General features: G+C 41.7%; 1 protein-coding gene across 5 annotated transcripts in view; it reads left to right on the top strand.

Moving 5' to 3' along the window:
- PDE4B (phosphodiesterase 4B) overlaps positions 1-21,248 on the top strand; it is a 489,372-nt gene that overhangs the window by 428,206 nt on the left and 39,918 nt on the right. For 3 of the 5 annotated variants that reach the window (XM_024119649.3, XM_028489297.2, XM_028489295.2), the window contains one exon: positions 18,872-18,984. In XM_024119649.3, the coding sequence (XP_023975417.1) occupies positions 18,872-18,984 (113 nt within the window). Of the gene's footprint in view, positions 1-17,162; positions 17,216-18,549; positions 18,622-18,871; positions 18,985-21,248 lie in introns of those variants that run through there. The other 2 variants (XM_028489299.2, XM_028489298.2) reach the window with 2 other exon arrangements.

Here is a 21,248-nt window from a genome sequence, read left to right as displayed (position 1 = left end):
TTCTCTCTTTCATCCTATTGTCACCACCTGTTCCAGCCTGCATTGTTTTCAGCTTAGATCCCCACAGTGGGGTCTTCCTGGGGCCCCTGACTCTAGCTGCTTCCCATTGAGAAGCATCTTACACACTCCTGTTGGCTGCGTTGTCCTAAATTCCCTCTTTCCTCACGCCTCGCCCCTCGACCAGAACCTCCAGTAGCTCCTTGCTGCTCGTACGTACATCAAGTCCAGACTCCTGCACTTCACAATCTGGCCCCGCTCTGACTCTCTAACCATTTTTCTTCAACAATCTCTGTTCAGTAAGACTTATCTCCCTGCTGCTTTGCGTTTCATTTTGGATTCCATGTTTTTCCATCTAGATTACCGTTATTCGGTTCTTAATTCAAGTTCAGTGCACTTCCACAAGCATGTATTAATAAGCACCTGCTCTTTCAAAGCACAAGCATGCCTTTGCTGCTCCCAATCCTCGGATGGTCCAGCCCGCAGCTCGCAGCGCGACCTTGCTGTTTGCCTTCTGTGCCTGAGCGTTCCTGCTCCCCTCTCGGATCACACATTCCTAGAGGACAGCAACGACTTGTCTTTTGCTTCTTTTGTATCCCGGACTGGGGCCTGCTATTGAGCCCAGACACCCAGGCCACCTTTCCAGCCTCATTCACCATTTCCTTTCCCACCTGTTCTGTCATCTATACGTTAATGATAACGCAATCTACCTCACAAGGTTGTCTCGAAGATTAGAGAGATTTTGTTCAGGCAGACTCTCAATTAATGGTTGCTCTGACTAACATTATCCTTATCCATCCTTCCCACGGTCCTTCAGTTTTTGATGCATAAGCACTTGAGCATTTGGAGTTAGAGAAAATAACCAAAGGGATTTTATCATGACGACTAGACATAGAAATTGTTCTTGCTCCTAAATCTTGACCAGAACATTCCACACTGAACCCATAAGTTATAGGACGTTATTGGATTTCATTTTACTTGTTTATAAGGTAAGCATTTATTAAGTGCTTGCTGTTTACCAGGCACTGTTCAGGGTTTGCCGTTAGCAATCTCAGTGGCCTCTTTTGTAGATGAGTCATTCCCTCTCCCTCGTCTCAGACCCAGCCCTCTGTACTAAGAGGAAGTGTGGTATAGGAACTGCAGTTTAAGGTTTTTACTGAGGGGTTGGTCCTGAGCTTTGGCCACGTGAAACTCACTCAGTCTCCACCCTCTCCAGTCTTCCTCCTGAGGCTGTGGCTGCCAGGTGCCAGCTGGGGCCTTCTGTCTGCTGGCTGCCCGGGCTATTCAGTTTCAGAGAAATAATTTCGAATCCAAACTACAACTATTTGAAATTCATTCAAAGTGTAGCAGTATTTCATTCATTCAATAAATTCAATCAGTGAATAAATTCAATTCAGTAAATGTTTGCTAAATTAAAGCAATCACTCAAACAAGACTGACTTAATCTCAAAATGTCTGTTGGTGTTTCTGCAAATAAGTTTTGTAGTATAATCTGCTTTGTAAAAGATCAGTATTCCCTTGTTTACTATTTCAAATAATATTAACTCTCATAATTCAAGGCAACCTCTTAAACAAATTACGTGACAGTATGTGATAAATGCTAGAAGAACCACCAGAGCAGAAACAAAACAAGCAACAACAAACCTCAGCTAATAAGAAAACAACTTTAAAAATGACTATTGGAGTCTATTATCTAGATTATTCCAGTTTGAAGACTGTTCAGAATCTGTGTTAAATGGACACATGTGTGAAACTGGCAAAAAAGAGGCCAGAAATGTCAGAAGTGACATGCAAAACATTTACAGTTCTTGTTTGTATGTGTGTGTCCGGGGGAGATTGAGCCAATATTTTCTACCTCGCCTGCACATTTATGTTGGCGGGATTTCCCTGGTAAATATTGGTTTTTACCAAACACTGAAATCTTTAATCACATTTAACAGACACTGCATTATACTGCATTAGACACTTCATTAGAAAAGGAGAAACAGGGAAACACAACTGATAGCTACGATCTTTCAAGGGTGAAAAGGAAAAATCAGAATCAAGTAAAATTCTTTAGAGGCAGAAATGCCAAGAAAACCATTGCTGAAATACAAAATTATGTTTTTCTAAAGTCTGGAGCTGAGTTCAGTTAAGTGACGTAGTTTACAAACCAGGGGAAATTAGGGCAGGAACGGAAGTACTGCTAAATTAGGAGAAATTGGTCAAAGGAAGGCAAGCTAGCTGTGACATACACAATGTTGGCTTCTTTCTCAGATTCTCAAACAATTCTTGTTTGCTACTGTGTTGAGTTGGGTTGCCATGAAACCTAGGACCTAATTTTATATTTGTGTGCTAGTCGGAAGTTCTGAATCTGTCACATAAAGCAATTGCTTGTCTGTGTGCAAACAAGGCTGCCAAAAACATAACCTTCCTACTACATGTGCACGCTCGTGCATGCTCGTGCACGTGGGGACACACACACACACACACACACACACACACACACACACACACAACCCCACCCCCAAGAGTCACTTGGTTTTATTCATTCTGTGACTTCATTCACATCCAGTGGTTCTTAGTGAATCATCCAGGACCCCATAAATCACCTTGAGAGCCTGTGAGTCTACGGCTATGTCCCTTCCTCCCATCCCCCCTACCTCTACACTCCCTAAATCCCTACCTCTCATCTCAGACACAGCCCTGGACTGCTTAGATGTTTCTAAGGATGTCTTCAGGAGGACTGACTGTTTTATCTCTGAAGCCTAGGATTATCTCTGCTTAATTAAATCATTTCAGCCCATATTTTAGGGCAGATGATGATAAGATTTGAAAGAAGCAGGGACACTGCTGAGATGAATGGTAAGCCCCACTGAAGTTGCCTAAGGGAAATACTGTTTTTGTTTGTTTCTTTCCTTTTCCTTTTTTTTTCTTTCAATTTTTCTTCAGCTCCCAGGAGAGACTGAAGAGGTGGGACTCCCAGGAAAATGAAAGACTCAGAGAGGGTGGTTATCGCCAAACTTTTGGCTGAGGATGAGGGTCACCCGAAGCAATTCTAAGAAGAACAAATTCCCAGAGCCCACCCCAGAGAGACTGCTTCAGTACCTTGGGGTTTGCCTGGGAAGCACCCCCAGGAGATTCAGGTGTAGCTCTTTCACAGACCGGCGTAGTGATAGAGTATCAACTTTAGATTCAGGCCGGATTATAAACTGAGTTTCACCATGTACCTAGTGTGACTTTGGGCAGGTTGTGCAATCACTCCAAGCCTCAGTTTACTCACCTATAAAATAGGAATAATAACTATTTAATGGAGTTGTTGCAAAGATTAAATGAGATAATATCTAAAGTCTCTCACATGCTGACTGAGTTATAGTAGGTCAACAATAAAGTGAAATCAATCCAAATGTCTCCTTGGGACTTACCCAACAGAGGCAGCCACTAAAGCCTTCCTAATGGCACTGGAGGCAGACTGGCTAAGTCTGAATTCTGATGCCACTAAATCTGTGGCTCTCAGAGAGCTCCTGAATTTCTCTGTTTCTCATCTGCAAAATAAAATGATCTACTATATGTAAAATAATAGGTCATGAAATTTTGATGAAGATTAAATTAGTTCATGCATGTAAAGTGCTTAGAAACTTTGGTAATGGATAAATAATAAGTCCAATTATTATCCTTATTACCACCTCTTCTAAAGTGAGTGTGTGGGGGGAATGAATGTTGGCTTTGGAGTATTCACGTCGATAGCAATAGCTTTATGGTCTAGAGCAGTGCTGTCCAATTGTCATGTAATGCAAAACCCATAGGAAATTTAAAATTTTCTAGTAAACACATAAAAAGAAACAGGTGCAATTTGTTTTAATAATGTATTTTACTCAGTTCACTATATCCAAAATATTATAATTTCAACATGTCAAATGTAAAACTTTTCAGAGATATTTTACATCATTTTTCTATATAAAGCCTGTGAAATCCAGTGTGTATGTTATACCTGCAGCACATCTCAAACCACATTTTAACTGCTCAATAGCCACACATGATTAATAAGTATCATACTGGACAATGCAGAAATTCCAGATTCTAAAGAAAGTCCTCTTACCTTGACGAGCCTCAATGATCTCATTTATAAAAATGGAGAGAACATTCATGGCTTTGTTTGTAGAAGAAAATGAGCACACTTGAAAATGCTTTGTCAACTGGAAAAGACTGTATGTAGTACTTTTGGCTCTTGGCAAACTCTTGACTGTCAAATGCAATGCCGTTCTCACATGGTGAAGTACCCCAAGTCCTGTGTGATTGGAGACATCACCCAGGAAAGCACTAGGTGGAGGCACTTTCCTATAGGTAAATGAAAGAGATTTCAGCCCATAACGTTTTGAGTGACAGGAAATTTCTATTCTCTTCTCCCCACTTACCATGTTCATTCCCAATGGCAAACACCTTTTCTTCTGCTCTCCATTGATTCTTGAAATTCCTTTGACAACTTTCACTCTACAAGTAAAGAGAAATTTAAGATATATATAACCCTTCTATTCCCCCTGATCCCACTCAGTTTGGGACCTCATTACTTCTGAGCGGCTAACTTTTTCTGCAAATAATAATCCCTGATAATAATAATTTGCCAGGTGCTTATTTTCTACTCCATCCTATTATCCTTACAACTTACATGTATCAGATCAATTATTCATCTTATAGGCTTCACTGTAATAGCAAGAGCACGGAACTTGAGGCAGAAAGCCCAGGCTCAGGTCTCCGGGTTCTGCATTTATCAGTTATGGGATTTGGGGTGAGATGTTTAAACTCCCTAAACTTCAGTCTCTTCCTGCGTAAAATAGAGACAGTAAAACATTTCTCACAAGGCACGGTGAGGATTTTAAAAGATTATACATATGAAAGAGATCTATAACTGCAAAACATTAAACAACTGTATAACAATATTAAGATATTTATAAACCACTGTGTGTGCCATCCTTCTGTTGAACAGTTTTCAGTGGCTCCCCACTGTCTGCCAAATACAGTCAGATTCCTTGGTCTATCATAAAACACTCTCCAGTATCGGGCCCTGACCATGCTACTTTTGCAAATGTATTCCAATCTGCCCCCTTGCTGACACCCAGTGTTCTAATCAAATAGGACTATTATGCTTATTCTCCCAAACAGGACTGAATGGTGTGGCGTGTTTCTAATTTCATACCTTTATTCATGCTGCTCATTGCCTTACCTCAGTTTTTTCCATCTCTCAAAATTCCACACATTCTTCTTTACGTGGCCTCCAAGTCTCTCCTGATCGCCCTTTCCCCCATGTCTTTAAGATCTGTCTGTGCTGCCTCTGAACTTTACTTGTATCTTTTGTATGACAACTGTCAAAATCAATTTGGAATTCTAGTATTGCTTAGCGCACAGACACCTGCAGCTATTCTGTGAGAGTTAAATAACAAATTCTGCATGTGATTTTGCAAAAGTCCCCTTGGAAGACAGAATATCCCCTATAGTAAAATGAGCCAGCTAGAAATCTAGTGAAGACATGAATGCGAAAGAAATAGAGAGCTTATTAATTGTGGTAACATTGAATAAATCAGCAAAAAGAAGGTGCTTTATTTGGAGACTAGTAAAAAAAGAACCAAGAACAGGAATTCCTGATATTGCTTCTCCAATACTGTTCAGTAGCCAAGACCCCATTCCTTTGGGTAGTGGATATCCCATCTACTGATATGTTGGGCAAGTCAGCAGTTGAAACAATATGTTTTTGAGCTTCTACTAGGTAAGTAGATACTGTGCTACATTAAAGACCAGCCAAAAAGATATGTTCCTCACTCTCAAGAAGTCATGGGTAAAATAAACGAAGAGAAAGAATTCCAGTGACATGGTCAGTTGGAAATAAGAGGCCTGAACACAGTTGTTGTGGGACCTGAGAGGAAGGGAGCTTAATCCAACCTCAGAATATTTGGAAAGCTTTGTAGAGGAGATAACTCTAGGCTGAATCCTAAAAGATAAGAGTTAGCCAGGTGGACAAAGTTGGGAAGGGCACTTCAGGCCAATGGAAACCCTTGAGCTAAGTGTATCAGGCTTGAGTAAAGCAGATTAAAACCATCCAACTAAGTCCCCTGCTCTGATTTGATGCTTGCCGAGCAATCTTATGATAAGAATTTGGTCTCCCATGTTGAGGAACGTGTAATGACTAGATGACATGAAAAGCTTACCATAAATTATTGCTCTCTGTAAATTAATTCATTGGTCTCTGATTTCTCATTGCACTCTTATGAGTTGGACTAGTACTGTAAGTGAAATGAAGTTAAAGCACACTGACAGAAATCACATTCTGACCTGAAAAGCTGAGATGACTGAGAGTTTTGGTCAACAACCAAATACCACTGTCCTAGGGACGATACGGTTTCAACTGATAAATATCTCAAATGCATTCACCTCTCTCCATCTGCATTGCTACAATGTAATTCTAGCCATCACTACTTCCTGCATAGGTTAAAGCAATAAAATAAGTAATAATGCTGCTAGCAACTGGCATGAATACTTACTAGGTGCTGGGTACTGGGCTAAGTACTTTTATGTGGATTACTTCACTTAATTCTCATAACAACCCCACCGGAAAGATATACATCCCCTAATTTTAGAAATGAGGAAATTAAGACTTAGAGAAAATTAAGTAACTTGCCCAAGTTTGCACTGCTAATAAAATAAATGACAGAGCCAGAAATCAAACTTATCTGTTTTCCTCCTTATCCGGAGCTTTTAAATACTATTTAGCTAGCCTCCTTGCAGCCATTCCTGCTTTCAAGTTCATTCTCTAGATTGCATGGAGAGTGATCTTTTTTTTAAAAGATTTTTATTTATTTATTTATATTTATTTATCTATTCATTTATTTGGCTGCCCTGGGTCTTAGTTGCAGCACGCGTGATCTTTGTTGCAGCATGCAGGATTTTTAGTTGTGGCATGTGGCGTCTTTAGTTGGCATGTGGGATCTATTTCCCTGACCAGGGATGGAACCCAGGTCCCCTGCATTGGGAGCACGGAGTCTTAGCCACTGGACCACCAGGGAGCGTGATCTTTTTTAAATGCAGATTTGGCTAGGCCACTCCAAGCTTCTCTCCATGGCCTTCCATGGCTGTGTAGGGCCTGATCTGAACTTCTCACACCAGTCTTTTTCTCTCGGTGTGTTCCTGACACATGGACAGATCTTAGTCCGTGGAATGCACCCTGATGTTCTTCCTGTCTGGTATGCTTTCCTCCCTCTTTGCACCTAATTCTTATTCCGTCAGATCTCATAACTTTCCAAGTTAGGCCTTCCCTGAACTTTTTATCACATCCCACTTCTTAGACTTTTGAGTCCTCTGTTATCCCTGTTATAAATTCTTAGGGCACTCTAAAATTAGTAGCAGCTCCTTTTCCAATTGTAATTAAATAAGTTTTTGTATAATTATTTGTCTCTTCCTGCTAGAATATAGGCTTCAAGTAAGCAAAAACTATGTCCATAGAATTTACCATTATACCCTTGGAATTTCATGCTGAGCCTACAATATAATAGGCACTTAAAAAAAATTCACTCATTAAATAAATATTTGTTGTCTCATATTCAACAAACAATAGCCAACATTTATCGGGCACTTATATTATACCATGAACTGTCTTAAGCATTTTACATTTATTCATTAAGACTACAACCCATTATATAGATACCATTATTATTCTCATTACATGGGTGAGGAAACTGAGGCAGAGAGAAGTTAAGTAACTTGTCTAAGATTAGACAATGGAATATGAACCCAGACAGTGTAGTTCCAGAGACCAAGCTTTTAACCACTACTCTATATTCTTCATAAATATTTCTTGTATATATTTAATGTATTAGAAAAATAATTGGACACCGACTGACCTCCACGTCTGATTGCTTTCTTGTGGCATTGCCCTGTAACACCAACACAGGTGGATAATTAAGTTCCTTGGGCACCCTTTGACATTTGTGGTACATGTTATTAACTGAATGAGTACAGACTCTCATTAGTAAGTAAAGCCAAAGTCAGAGTCCTTCCGGAGAGCAGAGTTTGGCAAGGGTAAGGACACTGAAAGGGAATAGGGCTATGAGGCTGGCACATCAAAGACAGTTTCACCTTGTCCAATCTTGCCTGGGTGAAAGAAAGAGAAAGTTGGACCATTTGTTTATAACAGGCCCCATGGCTTAGCAAAAAAGATCATGGAATTCAGAATCAGAGAACTTTGGTTCTTCTCCCTCCTCCCTTTCTTCCTTCCCTCTCTCTCCCTCCCTCCTCTTCATCTCTCATCTCTCTCTCTCTCTCTCTCTCTGTCTCTCATCAGATGACTCTGAGCAAATCATTAAACATCTCCAGGCCTCAAATTTCTGACATGCATCATGGAAAATGTATGTCATAATAATAATAATGTCTATCTCATGGGGTTTATTTTTCAAGGAAAAAATGAGATCCACAAGTGAAAGTGCTTGGTAAACTGTCAAGTTGTATATACCAAAGCTAGCTGTGATTGGAGTTTTTTTTAGCTTGTAGTCTTACAGGAGTTTGCTAAGGAGATCAGCATCAAAATGACCTACTTTCACTGTTATTTCCCTTGAGGGCAGTGAACCTCTTCTTCCGTGAATCCATCCAGAGTGAAATCCCTGTCATGTGCAATTGCAAAGTTCCTCATATTTATAAAGACACATTAACAAAGTCCTGCCTGAAGAAAGGCCATTTGTGGCTTACAGATGGCCTTTGGAAGAACTGTGTTACAGAGTGTATGAGTGTTCTCCAGTTCCTGGGATTTGTTTTAAGAATGTTTTACTCAAGGTTGAAACAACAGCCTTCTGGAAAAGTTGCACTCTAACACAGGTGCATTTCATTTACCAAAGAGTGATCAAAAGAAAATATATACCTTTGGACTTAATAACTTACAATGAAAAGAAAAGCTATTGCTAACTGTCGGGGAAAAAACATCATAACCAAGATCACTAAATAAATAGGCTCACAGCCCCAACCTAACTCCTTTAAATAAAGAGAGGCTGATTTCCATATGTATGAAACAATTTTACATTTTAACAAATACTTATTGCACTTTGAGGAGGAACCAAGGAGTGAAATAAGCCTGCTAACCTCAAGGCCCACTGAATCTAGGGAGGACATCTACAGGGCTAGAAGTCTGTGAAAAAAGCTAGTTATTAGCTGGATGTAGAGTCCAATTCATATACACTTCTTACTTCAAAGAATCAGAAGAGTGTTTTTTAAATTTTCTCCATCAAGATCTCCTTTAATATTTTCCCCAAGGGAGCCCTTGCTTTAGAAATTGTGTCTACAAAAACAAAAACAAAAATATGGGGATATATGTATATGTATAGCTGATTCACTTTGTTATACAGCAGAAATTAACACAACAATGTAAAGATAACAATTAGTCTACCAAATTAAATTTTTTTGTTATTTTATGGAGGTTTATTTAATGTTATTTCAGTTATTTGATGATATTCACAAATTAAGAGCTAGGAAAGGTCTTGGGATGCTTTCCTTTCAACATCAACAGTTTACTTTATTTTGAGGCTAAAAGTGCAGGTTTTGCTGTGACCAGGCAAAGCTTCATGCTAGGTTGCCCCGACTGTGCCATGTGCCACTGGGCCATTGCAAAAGGTCATTGTGTAGTTTGGGTACTGATCAAAGGTACTTAGCCAGGTGGTGAGGGGAGCTGAAATTCAACCCTTGCGTCACTTCCCAAGCTTTCTGCCCAAGGGCTATGTCTGCCAAGAGAGATCACATTTTTCTAATTTTCACAAAGGTACTGTATAAACTTGGGATGGGGAGCAAGGCAGGAGAGGAAGATGATAAGGCACCCAGCTTCACAGACTGACCATTTTGAAGATGGGAAAGGGGTTTCCCATGTAATCATTCAGTTCAATGGACCGAGTCTTCTTCGTTGCTGTGGTCCCAGCACCTGGCAGCAGCAGGCTTGGCACGTCGTAGACACTCAACGTATATCTTGTGGAATAAATGAATGAACAAATGGCTTTCTTACACAATTCTCCATGTCTAAAGGTCCACTGATCTGGTGTGTCAATATGCATTGGGTAAAAGCAGAATGATACATCAGGCAAGTTCTATATTTTAGAAGTGAAAACCAACAAACTCTAACCTAACCAAGAGCCATTTCCCTATCTGAGGTCATGCAGCCAGAGGCACACTGTAGGATTCCGTGGCCACTTTATATATGCCCCCCACCCCCACCTCCAATGCCCAGGACCAGAGCACAACTCTACCAATTCAGCCATCAAACATATGGCTATCTACCCTCAGGAAAGTGGCCAGGACCAGGGAGAGTCTTGTAGGGGGTGGGGTGGAGGAAAAAGTTCCTGACAGGTACTAAGCTCTGTATCAAAGCCTCGGCACGCCTTCCTTCACTTAATTCTCATAGCTAGGTTATGCTCTCTTCCTGTTTTACAGGTAAAGACACAGAGACACAATCAGCCTCCTTACCCTGTCTAAGGTCACAGTGCTAATAAACAAATGGCAGAGTCAGGATCTGTAAACAGCTGGGCCAGACACCAATATGTTCCACTGAATTTTGAGTTAGTAGGAGCATCCTGGTCTATGCAAGGTCAAACCAACATCCTTTTTCAGCTGTGTGTGATTTACTCAACTCTGTTTGTTTGTCTTTTTTGTATGTTAATCTCAACCTGCTAATTTCTGCCTGCCCCCATCTTTCCCCTTGATAACCGTAAGTTTCTTATTTTTTATTTTGTTTTTATTTTGTTTTTATTTATTTTTATTTTTGGCTGCATTAGGTCTTCATTGCTGCGTGCGGGGGCTACTCTTTGTTGTGGTGCGTGGGCTTAGTTGCTCCGCGGCATGTGGGATCTTCCCGGACCAGGGATGGAACCCGTGTCGCCTGCATTGGCAGATGGATTCTTAACCACTAGGCCACCAGGGAAGCCCTCAAGCTCTGTTGAAACCCATTGCTACAGTTCAACGAAAGGAAAGGAAACATGTTTTTAGAAACCCTGTTTCTTGTTTCTTTTTTTTCTTTTAAAAACTGGGGTTTCGGGACTTCCCTGGTAGTGCATTGGTTAAGAATCTGCCTGCCACTGACATATATACACTATCAAATGTAAAATAGATAGCTAGTGGGAAGCAGGCACATAGCACAGGGAGATCAGCATGGTGCTTTGCGACCACCTAGAGGGGTGGGATAGGGAGGGTGGGAGGGAGATGCAAGAGGGAGGGGAATATGGGGATATATGTATATGTATAGCTGATTCACTTTGTTATACAGCAGAAATTAACACAACAATGTAAAGCAATTATACTCCAATAAAGATGTTAAAAAAAAAAGAGAGAAGCTGATGTGATCAACAACAATTTTATCATATTATACATTATATTATGATGTACAAATCAATAACTTAATTAAAGAGTGATATAATTAAAATTTTTTAAAAAAAGAATCTGCCTGCCAATTCAGGGGACACGGGTTCCATCCCTGGTCCGGGAAGATCCCACATGCCGCGGAGCAACTAAGCCCAGGTGCCACAACTACTGAGCTTGCAAGCCACAACTACTGAAGCCCGTGCTCCGCAACAAGAGAAGCCACCCAATGAGAAGCCCACGCACCGCAACAAAGAGTAGCCCCCACTTGCTGCAAATAGAGAAAGCCCGCGCACAACAAGAAAGACCCAACACAGCCAAAAATAAAATAAATAAAAATAAATAATTAAAAAAAAAAAAACCTAGGCTTTCCCTAGGTGGGTCTCTCTGTTGAAAGCATGCACAGAAAATCAGGAAGACAGAGAAAAGTGCACAAATCACAGGTGTAGAAGTCAGTGAATTTTCATAAAATGAACAGACCCATGTAACCTGTGCCCAGACCAAGAAGTACATCATTGTCGGCCCCATGGGAGTCCCCCTCCAGTTCTCGCCCGGTTGCTAACACTCCAAGTTAACCACTATCTTGACTTCTAACATCATAGGTTTATTTTTGCCTCTTTTGAACTTTATATAAATTACATCATATTTTTATGTGCTTTTTAATCTCTGGTTTCTTTTGCTTGACATTAACGTTTATGAGATTCATCCCTGTTGTTGCCTGTGGCAATTGTTCTGATTGATTTAACCACCATACTATCTTGCAAATAGTACCACCTTCTCTAATGAAAAGAGTCTGATTATGTGAGGCAGATAAACAAAAGGTTATTTACATTCCTTTCTATGCACTGTATTGGGGTAGAAAGTCTTAGAATCTTGACAAATACATTTCTGATATATACAGAGCTGTGTTAAAATTACATTTAGAATGATCCCTTATATTAGGAATCTAAAATACTCAAACTCATAGAAGCTGAGAGTAGAATGGTAGTTACCAGGGGTTGGGTGAAGGGGGATTGGGTAGGTGTTGATCAAAAGGTACATAGTTTCAGATCCCCAAGGTGACTAAGTCCTAGAGACCTGCTGTACAGCATAGTATGTATGGCTAACCATACTGTATAATATATGTAAAAATTTAAGGTAGATTTTATTTAAATGTTCTTACCACACACACACACACACACACACACACACACACACACACACACACACACGGAGGGAGGAAACTTTTAGAGGCGATGGCTAAGTTTATGAGATTATTTATGATGACAGTTTCACAGGTGTATACTTATCGTCAAACTCATCAAGGTGTATACATGAAACATGCCCAGCTTTTTTGTACGTCAATCATATCTCAATAAAAAATTGCATTTAGATATAGTTTGTAGAAAATTTATATTTGGGGTATATTGTGATGCTTTCACTTGCTAATAATAGGGATTTAGGACCTATCTGAGCCCCAGTTTTTCTCGTCTATATTGAGAAACCCTCATACTGAGGGCTTCAAAGTCAAATGATATAAGTACATGAAGGGCCTCCGTCCTCATTTTTCCCAGAGATCAGTAATAAGATCGTGCTTTCCTGCACAGAGCTTGGGGCCAACTTTTAGGGCACCTGAGGTCTCTTACCAGCTGGGCCACTGACTTCATCACTGCTAAAATCTGTTTCCATGCTTTCCAGCTCTGAGCAGCTCGCTATTCGTGGCAAGGGTGAGGTTTCCCATTTGCCCTTTCCTGTTGCCCTGCCCTTCTCTGCATCTCTCCTGCCCAACACCTTTCTGCTAAAACACACACACACACACACACATTCCCATTTGCCCTTTCCTGTTGCCCTGCCCTTCTCTGCATCTCTCCTGCCCAACACCTTTCTGCTAACACACACACACACACACACACACACACACACACACTCTACTGAATTTGCATGAAAAATATGGGAATATTGAAATGTGAGCTAAATATTAGCTGAGCTGGAAAATTATTAAAGCAGAAGAGGGGAGATCATTGACTGAAAAAAAAAGAATGTTACTCAACAGTTTGTACAGTGTTGTCTATTCCTTTCTCTTTTTTTTGGCCACGCTGGGCGTCTTGTGCGATCTTAGTTCCCTGACCAGGAATCAAACCCAGACCCTCATTAGTGAAAGCACGGAGTCCTAACCACTGGACCGCCAGGGAATTATGAGTGTTGTCTAGTTTTGATTATATACATGCATACATGAAAGGATATGCACAAGGGGGATAGCGATGGTGATTTCTGCTTGGTAAAATGTGACATTTTAATCATTTCAACTTTTTTGCTTCTCTGTAATTTTCTTGCCGTCTACAATGTCTCCAATTCACCTATATCCTGTCTGTAATAATAAATGTGATATTTGCAAAATGTGCATTATACTTAAAGGTTTAGAGTCTGGTTTTGTGTATATTCTCCTATTCTACCTTCCTTGTGAGAACAGAGTAAGTATTTTTCGTATGTTCATTTTTCAGATAAAGAAATGTAGCCTCAGCAAAGTTAAGTAACTTGCCTGAGGTTACTCCCGGAAACAAGAGGCAGGACCAGAACCAAGCCAGGTCTTCTGAGTAAATACTGCACAGTAAATATTGGGCTAATGGCTGTGTTAGGTGGATCAGAAAAGGGAAGAGGAGACTCAAGAAATGACAACATTTAGGAAAGCAGTTACACAATTTTAAATAGGAAAGACCCAGCGGTAAGATGCTACTTTAAATGCAGCAATTTCAGGAATGCATGCATTTTCAGCCCTGAGGTGAATCCTCTATTTTATTGACCAAGATAGGGTCTTGCCGGGAATCTTGCTCTGTTTAACCTCTGATTTAGCTTGTGCCTTAAGGTGAATTAGAGATAACCATATCTCTTCGGTGTTTATTGCACAGAGATGTTGCAAGGATTAATGGGTAGTGTGCTTGGCGCTCCTTTGAGAAAAGAGCTATATGAATGTCACGTATTATTACCAGATTAATACTAATTATAATTACTCATCCATCCTCTCTTCCTGTTTCTCAGGGTCAAATGCAATACTTACCAGACCTGCAGAAGGAAGTAAATCTTCCTTTGTCGCTCTTGTTGAGGTGAAAGAGCAAAAGAAGGGGAGAATAGAAGGGAGGTTCTCCCCGCTCCTTCCTCTCTGGAAATTCTTGACAAGTAGGGTCACTCCATGAGCACAGATGGCCTCAATACCTTCTCTTATCCCTTTGAGACTTGCTTCTGGGGTGCTAAGCATCGTTCCTTCTTAGAGTCATTTTTGTAAGAAAAGGAACAAAACCAGCTTCATGGGCATGTAACCTGTGCAGCTGCACAGGGGCCCTCACTCAAGGGCCCCATAGTTAGTCTTGAAACTCATAATATTATTATCTTTGTGGGTTTGTGTGTGTGTGTGTGTGGTATGCGGGCCTCTCACTGTTGAGGCCTCTCCCATTGCGGAGCACAGGCTCCGGACGCGCAGGCCCAGAGGCCGTGGCTCACTGGCCCAGCCGCTCCGCGGCATGTGGGATCTTCCCGGACCGGGGCACGAACCCCCGCCCCCTGCATCGGCAGGCGGACTCTCAACAACTGCGCCACCAGGGAAGCCCTATCTTTGTGTTTTGTAAGTAAAGTCGGATGGGAAAATGGAGCATATACTCCGTGGCTTGAAGCCTCGGCTCACGTACTGTCCCATCTCCTGCCACCTACCTGCTTCCCCTGGACGTGTTCTCAGCCACCTGTTTCCCTGATCCTTGGCACCCCGGGGCTCATCCAGCATCCATGTCCCTACCCCTACCCCATGACCACTGCTGCTGTCCGCTCCCAGCGGGGGCCTGGGTGCAGGTGCAGAGAGGATCTGAGCTGGACATGGGTGCCTTGCAAAGTCTCAGGTGGGGCATGGGAGCAGCTGTCCCTGCCCTGGGCCGGCACGGCTGTACCATGGTTGACAGAGACCATGTCTTGGTGGGGGTGATCTTCTTGTCCACCCTGATCCAGGTATCTCGCACATCCTGGTGCAGAAGTTGTAGCACCCTTAGGGGTCACCTGTCTGCTGTGGGTTGGGGCATTGGTACCATGGTGAAGGGAAATGTCTGCCTTTCTCAGAGCCTGCCCTGGGCCGAGGCATAGCACGCAGTTTGGAAGTTGGCAGGTTCGGGCACCCCGGCAACTGGTAAGCTGTGCATGTGCCCTAAGTCAGAGGCTGCAGGGCCTCTGGGGTCCTATAAGGGTCTGCACTCTCCTCCTGGTATCCCTCTGCATGAAGTAACACAATTTTAAAGAGTAAATAAAACACACCATGCCATTCATTGATTGTGACACATGTGCCATTTTAAGATGTTAACTGTCGGGAAACCTGGATGTGGGGTATATGGAAACTCTCTGTGTTAGCTCTGCAACTTTTCTGTAAATCTAGAACTATTTTTTAAAAGTTTATTTAAAAAATACAATACCACCATGACAGGTCGAGGGAGAGCAACTTCAGAAGGAAAAAGCTTCATATTTTAAGACCTTTCACAGCACTTTTTCCTGCTTTTTGAAAAGGGACTGTGCATTTCATTTTGCACTGGGCCCTGCAAATTATGGAACTGATCCTGACCATAAAACCCCTTGTTGAATATGCAGTTCTTCTATCTCCCTTCCTATCCCTCCCACCACACATACCAGGTTTGCGGGTTACTTTTACTGCCGTTAATAATTATACTCCTGTGTGCTGATCACCTACTAAGAACTGGTTACCATACTTTCTATACTTTGTTTCATTTAACCCCTTTATAACTTTATGAGATAAATATTCTTCTCCTTATTTTAAGATGTGGGAAATGGAGGTCCAGGATCACACAGTGAGTGGTAGGAGAGAAAGTCAAAATGCCTGAGTCTCAGTCCAAAGCTGGTGCTCTTTTCACAGTGCTACAGATGTATCCTCAGCCTCTAGATACCCAAGTATCAATATTTTCAGGCTGGTTGGGCAGGCACTGTGGTTTCCATTCCTCTGAGTATTTACTGAGTATCTACTAGGTCCCAAGCACCGGATCTTGTGCTAGAGCTACAAAGTTCTAGTGTGGAGGCCAGTTTGAGCTGCACTGGTCCTTTCCTTTGGCAGTACCAGTAAGTAGCTGGGGTCTGATGCTCCCATCCTTAGCCCACTCTGACATCTGTGCCTCCTGCCTCAGTTACTGTGATAAGAAGGCTCTAAAACGGCACATAAAGAAAGCCTTGACCATGGATTAAGAATCTGGGAAGGGACAAGTTTTCATTAACTTCAAATTTTAACTTTTTACCTAAAAAAATATTGTGGCTGACCAGAATCAGAGAGGGCAGTGAAATAAGTTCCTGCCATATCCACTGGCCAGTCACTGGCATCTCACTACTGTCCCAACTCTAGGAGCATGCGTGTGTTCATTCTGTAATAGACAAGGAATGCGTTGTGGCGATGGCACTTAATTGGCAGATCGTTGAAGAGTTCTCCTCCTTTTTCAGTGCTTCACTGCTATAATTACCGTAGTTTCTTTGTGGGTGGAGATCGGATCCGTTTTTTCCTCTTCCGGGAGGAGAAGTGTAATATATCATCCCGCAGTCAGTTCAAAATGCTCCAAGCAAGTTACTTACTCCCCACCACCATGGTGAATGTCTGATCTTGAGGACCACAGGTTGTGATATGGAAGACACCAGGGTCGTGAAGCATGAGTAACTGGGAAGTGGTTGGACATTTTCTCTTATGAGAGGCCAGGAGGAAGAACGGGAGGATTCTGTCACTTCAAGAAAAGCTTCCTTGGATGAAGCGCTCTCCTGGAAGGGCATAGAGGCAAGGGGGTGTTTCAGACACACAAAGAGTCAGTGAGGAGATTCTTTGTGTTGAAGCAGCATGGCAAAACTGAGGAAGAAAGGAGGGAAGGTATGTGCAAGTCTGGCTTGAAATGGGTTTTACTAAAAACACTTCAATTCTTGTCTGCACATTTTTGAGGCGTGTGAAAAGAAAAATGGAGGAAGTCACCTTCAGTGGTTTTGTGGCTTTTTAAGTATGACATCCAGGATGTTGAATTTTAACCCCTGTTTATCCTGAAGGGTAGGCATATGTGGGGGATGAACAAGACACCTATTCTTTGAAACGTGCATCAGTGCCAAGTGGCTCCTGTCCCTCGAACTCTCTCTTCTGTTTATTCCCTTTTCTGCTTCAAGTGTGAGCGCCACACACAAAAAAGTATTCCAATAATAATAAAAAAGCTATGTGATCTCCCTAGGATTTTTGCATGAGCATATGAAAAATGTATTCTAAATATGACAGGAATGTGTGAGTCTTTTCCTTATAACAGAATTTCATGTGAGATTTTTAATTTTATTAGCGCCTATTGTGTGCTTGCATTCCAGAAGGCTTGGTAAAGTTAATGGATGGTGTTCCCTTCAAAAATCGGTCATGTATGCAGGAGAGTCTGATTGGTTTTTATAACTGTCTGTAGCATCATTGGTTCATCTAGCATTTATAAAATTAATTTCAGTGTTTATTAACATAGGGTTCTTAGTCAATAACCTTAAGTATTAGCTTAGACTCACGAACTTTTGGGTATGAAATGACGTATTGTGAACACTTAAAAAGAGTTTCATTACCCAGCAAAAATATGATCTTAAAAGCAATAATTTTTGAATGGACCACTGAGACATATTTACAGAAAGTCTGGATTCCTACAGTGACAAATCCAAGGCCCCGGCTTTAATCAGAAAATCTGCAGCGTTCACATCTGGCTCCACCTGAAAGTCTGGTTCAGAATTTCCCTGTGATCCTGGCAGTTGCAGAAGAGAAGTTTTAGCTTTGTTTAGTATAACAAGAACTGCCCGACTCCCCAGCCAATAAATGTGTTCATGTAAAACTCCAGACAGTTTCTCTGAGACTGCACTCTTATCAGGGAGACCTCATTTTGCCTCTACTTAAAAGGGAGACTCGCAAGAGAGGAAGACTTGTGCTGGTCAGTGTTTGCTGAATTGAAAGTTATTCCAACATTTGCACATTCCCCAGAATGAATGACTGCTTAGCCTTCCAACAATGTAACTGTCAGTTTCCCCCTCCAGTTTTCGATTGTACGTTTCATTTAGAAGAAAAGCCAAATGAGAAAATGCTTTCCTCATTTCTCCTCTAGACTGCAGACACTCAGAAATGACATCACGCGCCCTAAAGAGCCCCAAGATGACGAAGGCAGAGAGAGCCTGAGAAAACTGACTGCTTCTGCCTTGAGTTTTAGGACTCATGTATGCAGATGAGCTTTTAAGAGCCGGTTCCCCGCCTTCTTCCTCAGAGGAAGTTTCTTGGTAGATCGCAGACACCTCATCCAGCCTGGGGGCGGGGGGTGAAAACTTGGCACAAGCCATCCCGGGCAGAGCACCACGGTGATTTGTTCTCCTGCTGGAGAGAGCTGGAAGGAAGGAGTCGGCGTGCAAATAATGAAGGAGCACGGGGCCACCTTCAGTAGCGTCGGGATCAGCGGCGGCAGCGGTGACTCGGCTATGGACAGCCTGCAGCAGCTCCAGCCTAACTACATGTCTGTGTGTTTGTTTGCAGAAGAATCTTATCAAAAATTAGCAATGGAAACGCTGGAGGAACTGGACTGGTGCTTAGACCAGCTAGAGACCATACAGACCTACCGCTCTGTCAGCGAGATGGCGTCTAACAAGGTAAGAGGTGACCGTTTTATTCATTAAAGTGTGACCGCGCGGGGAGCTCCGGGCTGCCCTGGCCTCCGCCAGCAGCAGAGGTGCTTGGGGACGCGACTGTCAGCTTTGTTGATCTGCCTCCGATGATTCTGTTCCAAAGTGCTCCACTTTGCTTGCGTCGTGATGCTACAGCAAAAGTTTAAATTCCTCAGCAGGCTTTAATTCCAAAGTGCCACACTTTGCTTGCTTCGTGATCCTACAGCAAAAGTTTAAAATCCTAAGCAGGCTTTAATTCCCAGAACTTCTTTCTTAATGATGCCTTGCGGAATGTGTTTAAGGTGAGAGGCGTTTATGAAGTGTACCAATCACTATACAAGTGAAAATGCTTTTTTATTTTTTTGTAAACAGTTAGCAGGAAGATAAAATCTGAATGAATCCATAGGGTAAAATGTTGCGTTGCAATCAGGTGTTATATATGCGTGTCTGAACAAGAAAATAATGTGATTTCTGTATATCGATAGTGAGAATGGTTTGCCCTGAAGTTTCATAAATTCTGAAATTCTCCTCAGAAGGATGTTCTGATAGTCTCCAACATTTCTTTTGTGATGCTGGTATGGCCTAAGATTGAAAAAAGAAACAATATACTTTGTCTCCAAAAAAGAAAGTTAGTTTTTTTAAGTTTGCTGCTTTGCAAAGTGGAATCATATGAAATGAAGTTCCACCCCTACTGCAAAGAAATGGTTCTATGTACCATGCCCAGGCAAAACTTAGTGTTGAAGAGCTTTCATTATCTACCATTATATCATTTGTTTAAGTAACACCTGGATTTAGAGTGCTAATTTATGTAGTGAGAGTTGTTGCTTTTTGTTTGTATTTTTCTCTTGGAGATGGTTAATTTTATATCTATCTATCTATCTGTCTATCTATATGCACATATATGTGTGTCTGTGTATGTATTATTTTAATTGAAAGCCTTAACACTGCACCCTCATAAATACACATTTCAAAATCCCCAATCATCCTAGCCTGAGGTATTATCTTATTGTCTTAAGGTTCTGGGGCTGGGAAGAGATTTTGCTCCACACCTGCCAACATGCCCTTTGCAGCCCCGCATGTGTGCCCCTCCTCCCTTTTTCCTGGGGTTAAAAGTATCACCTTCCCTTCAAGACTTGCTGGCTCCTGCTCAGAGGGTCTGAGTAGAGGAAGCATCATGTCCTGAAGGTTGGCGGGCTGGTGGGGGGTGGTATAGAGAGTGGACTTTTCTTACTCTTGTTTATTGGTTAATGAAAGGGCAAAAAAAAAAAAAAAAAATAAGCCCTCTCCAAATTGGTTCTTTGAAAAGATCAATAAAAAAAAAAAAAAAAAATAAGCCTCTCTCAAATTTTAGTTCAGATTCAAGTTGGAAAAAAAAAAGGTTTGAGGTTTAACTATTTACTGACTTTTCTCTGAAGTTCTCAATTGAGGCTAAATTCGGGGTTTTTCCAGGCTGTTGTAAATCTCAACCAGCTGCTTCCCCATGAGGAGGGCGTAACTGCATAACTTCTCCAAACCACACTGGAGTTCATGTAGGAGGATTTTCACACAGGCTTTAGCCTCCTGTGAAACATTCACAGATACTCTGTTCTTTGCATTTTGTGATCATTGATACACATGCAAGATGTAGATCTGGTATTTAGGGGTAGTTTTTTAGCAGGTTTCACCATAAAGGACACCCTGAACTTACTTCCGGAGTCACTAAGATAAAGTGGGCAAATTTCTCCCTCTGGAGAAAAAGATTACTCACTGAGAAACTGCAAATTGCCATTAGTTTTCATTTCGACTGTTGATGCCTTGTAGATTCCAACCAGGTTTGTGTCTGGAGGGCTGAAATTAGACATTGTCTGTCTCGCAAATGTATTACAAATAATCTCATATTCAGTGTATAGTTAATGAGGCTCTGACACCAGGGGCTGTGTAGGACCTAGTGAGAATTCCAATCGCTTCAGGCTTCCGCTCCTCCTTTATGGTGTCCTGTGCAGGAAGCAATGAAAGTTGAATAGAGCTAACCCTAAAGAAAGGGCTAAACCTTAATGCTGACACAGTTAGCTTAAGTAGAAGGCATGCAGCTTCACCTATTTCTAGAGCTACAGTGGAAAGGTTGTAGGGCAAAGCAATTACCCAGTGGATGAATAATGCCCAGATGACAGCTGAAGTCAGTTTCAATGTTTGAAAAGATCTCTCTCTCTTTACTTAGCTCTCTTTTTACCTACCCCCAATCCCGAAGTCTTGATTATCCAGATAATCAT

Source organism: Physeter macrocephalus, chromosome 4, assembly GCF_002837175.3.
Source record: "Physeter macrocephalus isolate SW-GA chromosome 4, ASM283717v5, whole genome shotgun sequence".
In the NCBI taxonomy this organism is placed as follows: Eukaryota; Metazoa; Chordata; class Mammalia; order Artiodactyla; family Physeteridae; genus Physeter; species Physeter macrocephalus.
Note: the sequence above shows the minus strand (reverse complement) of the source record. Positions and strands in the feature narration are given on the sequence as shown.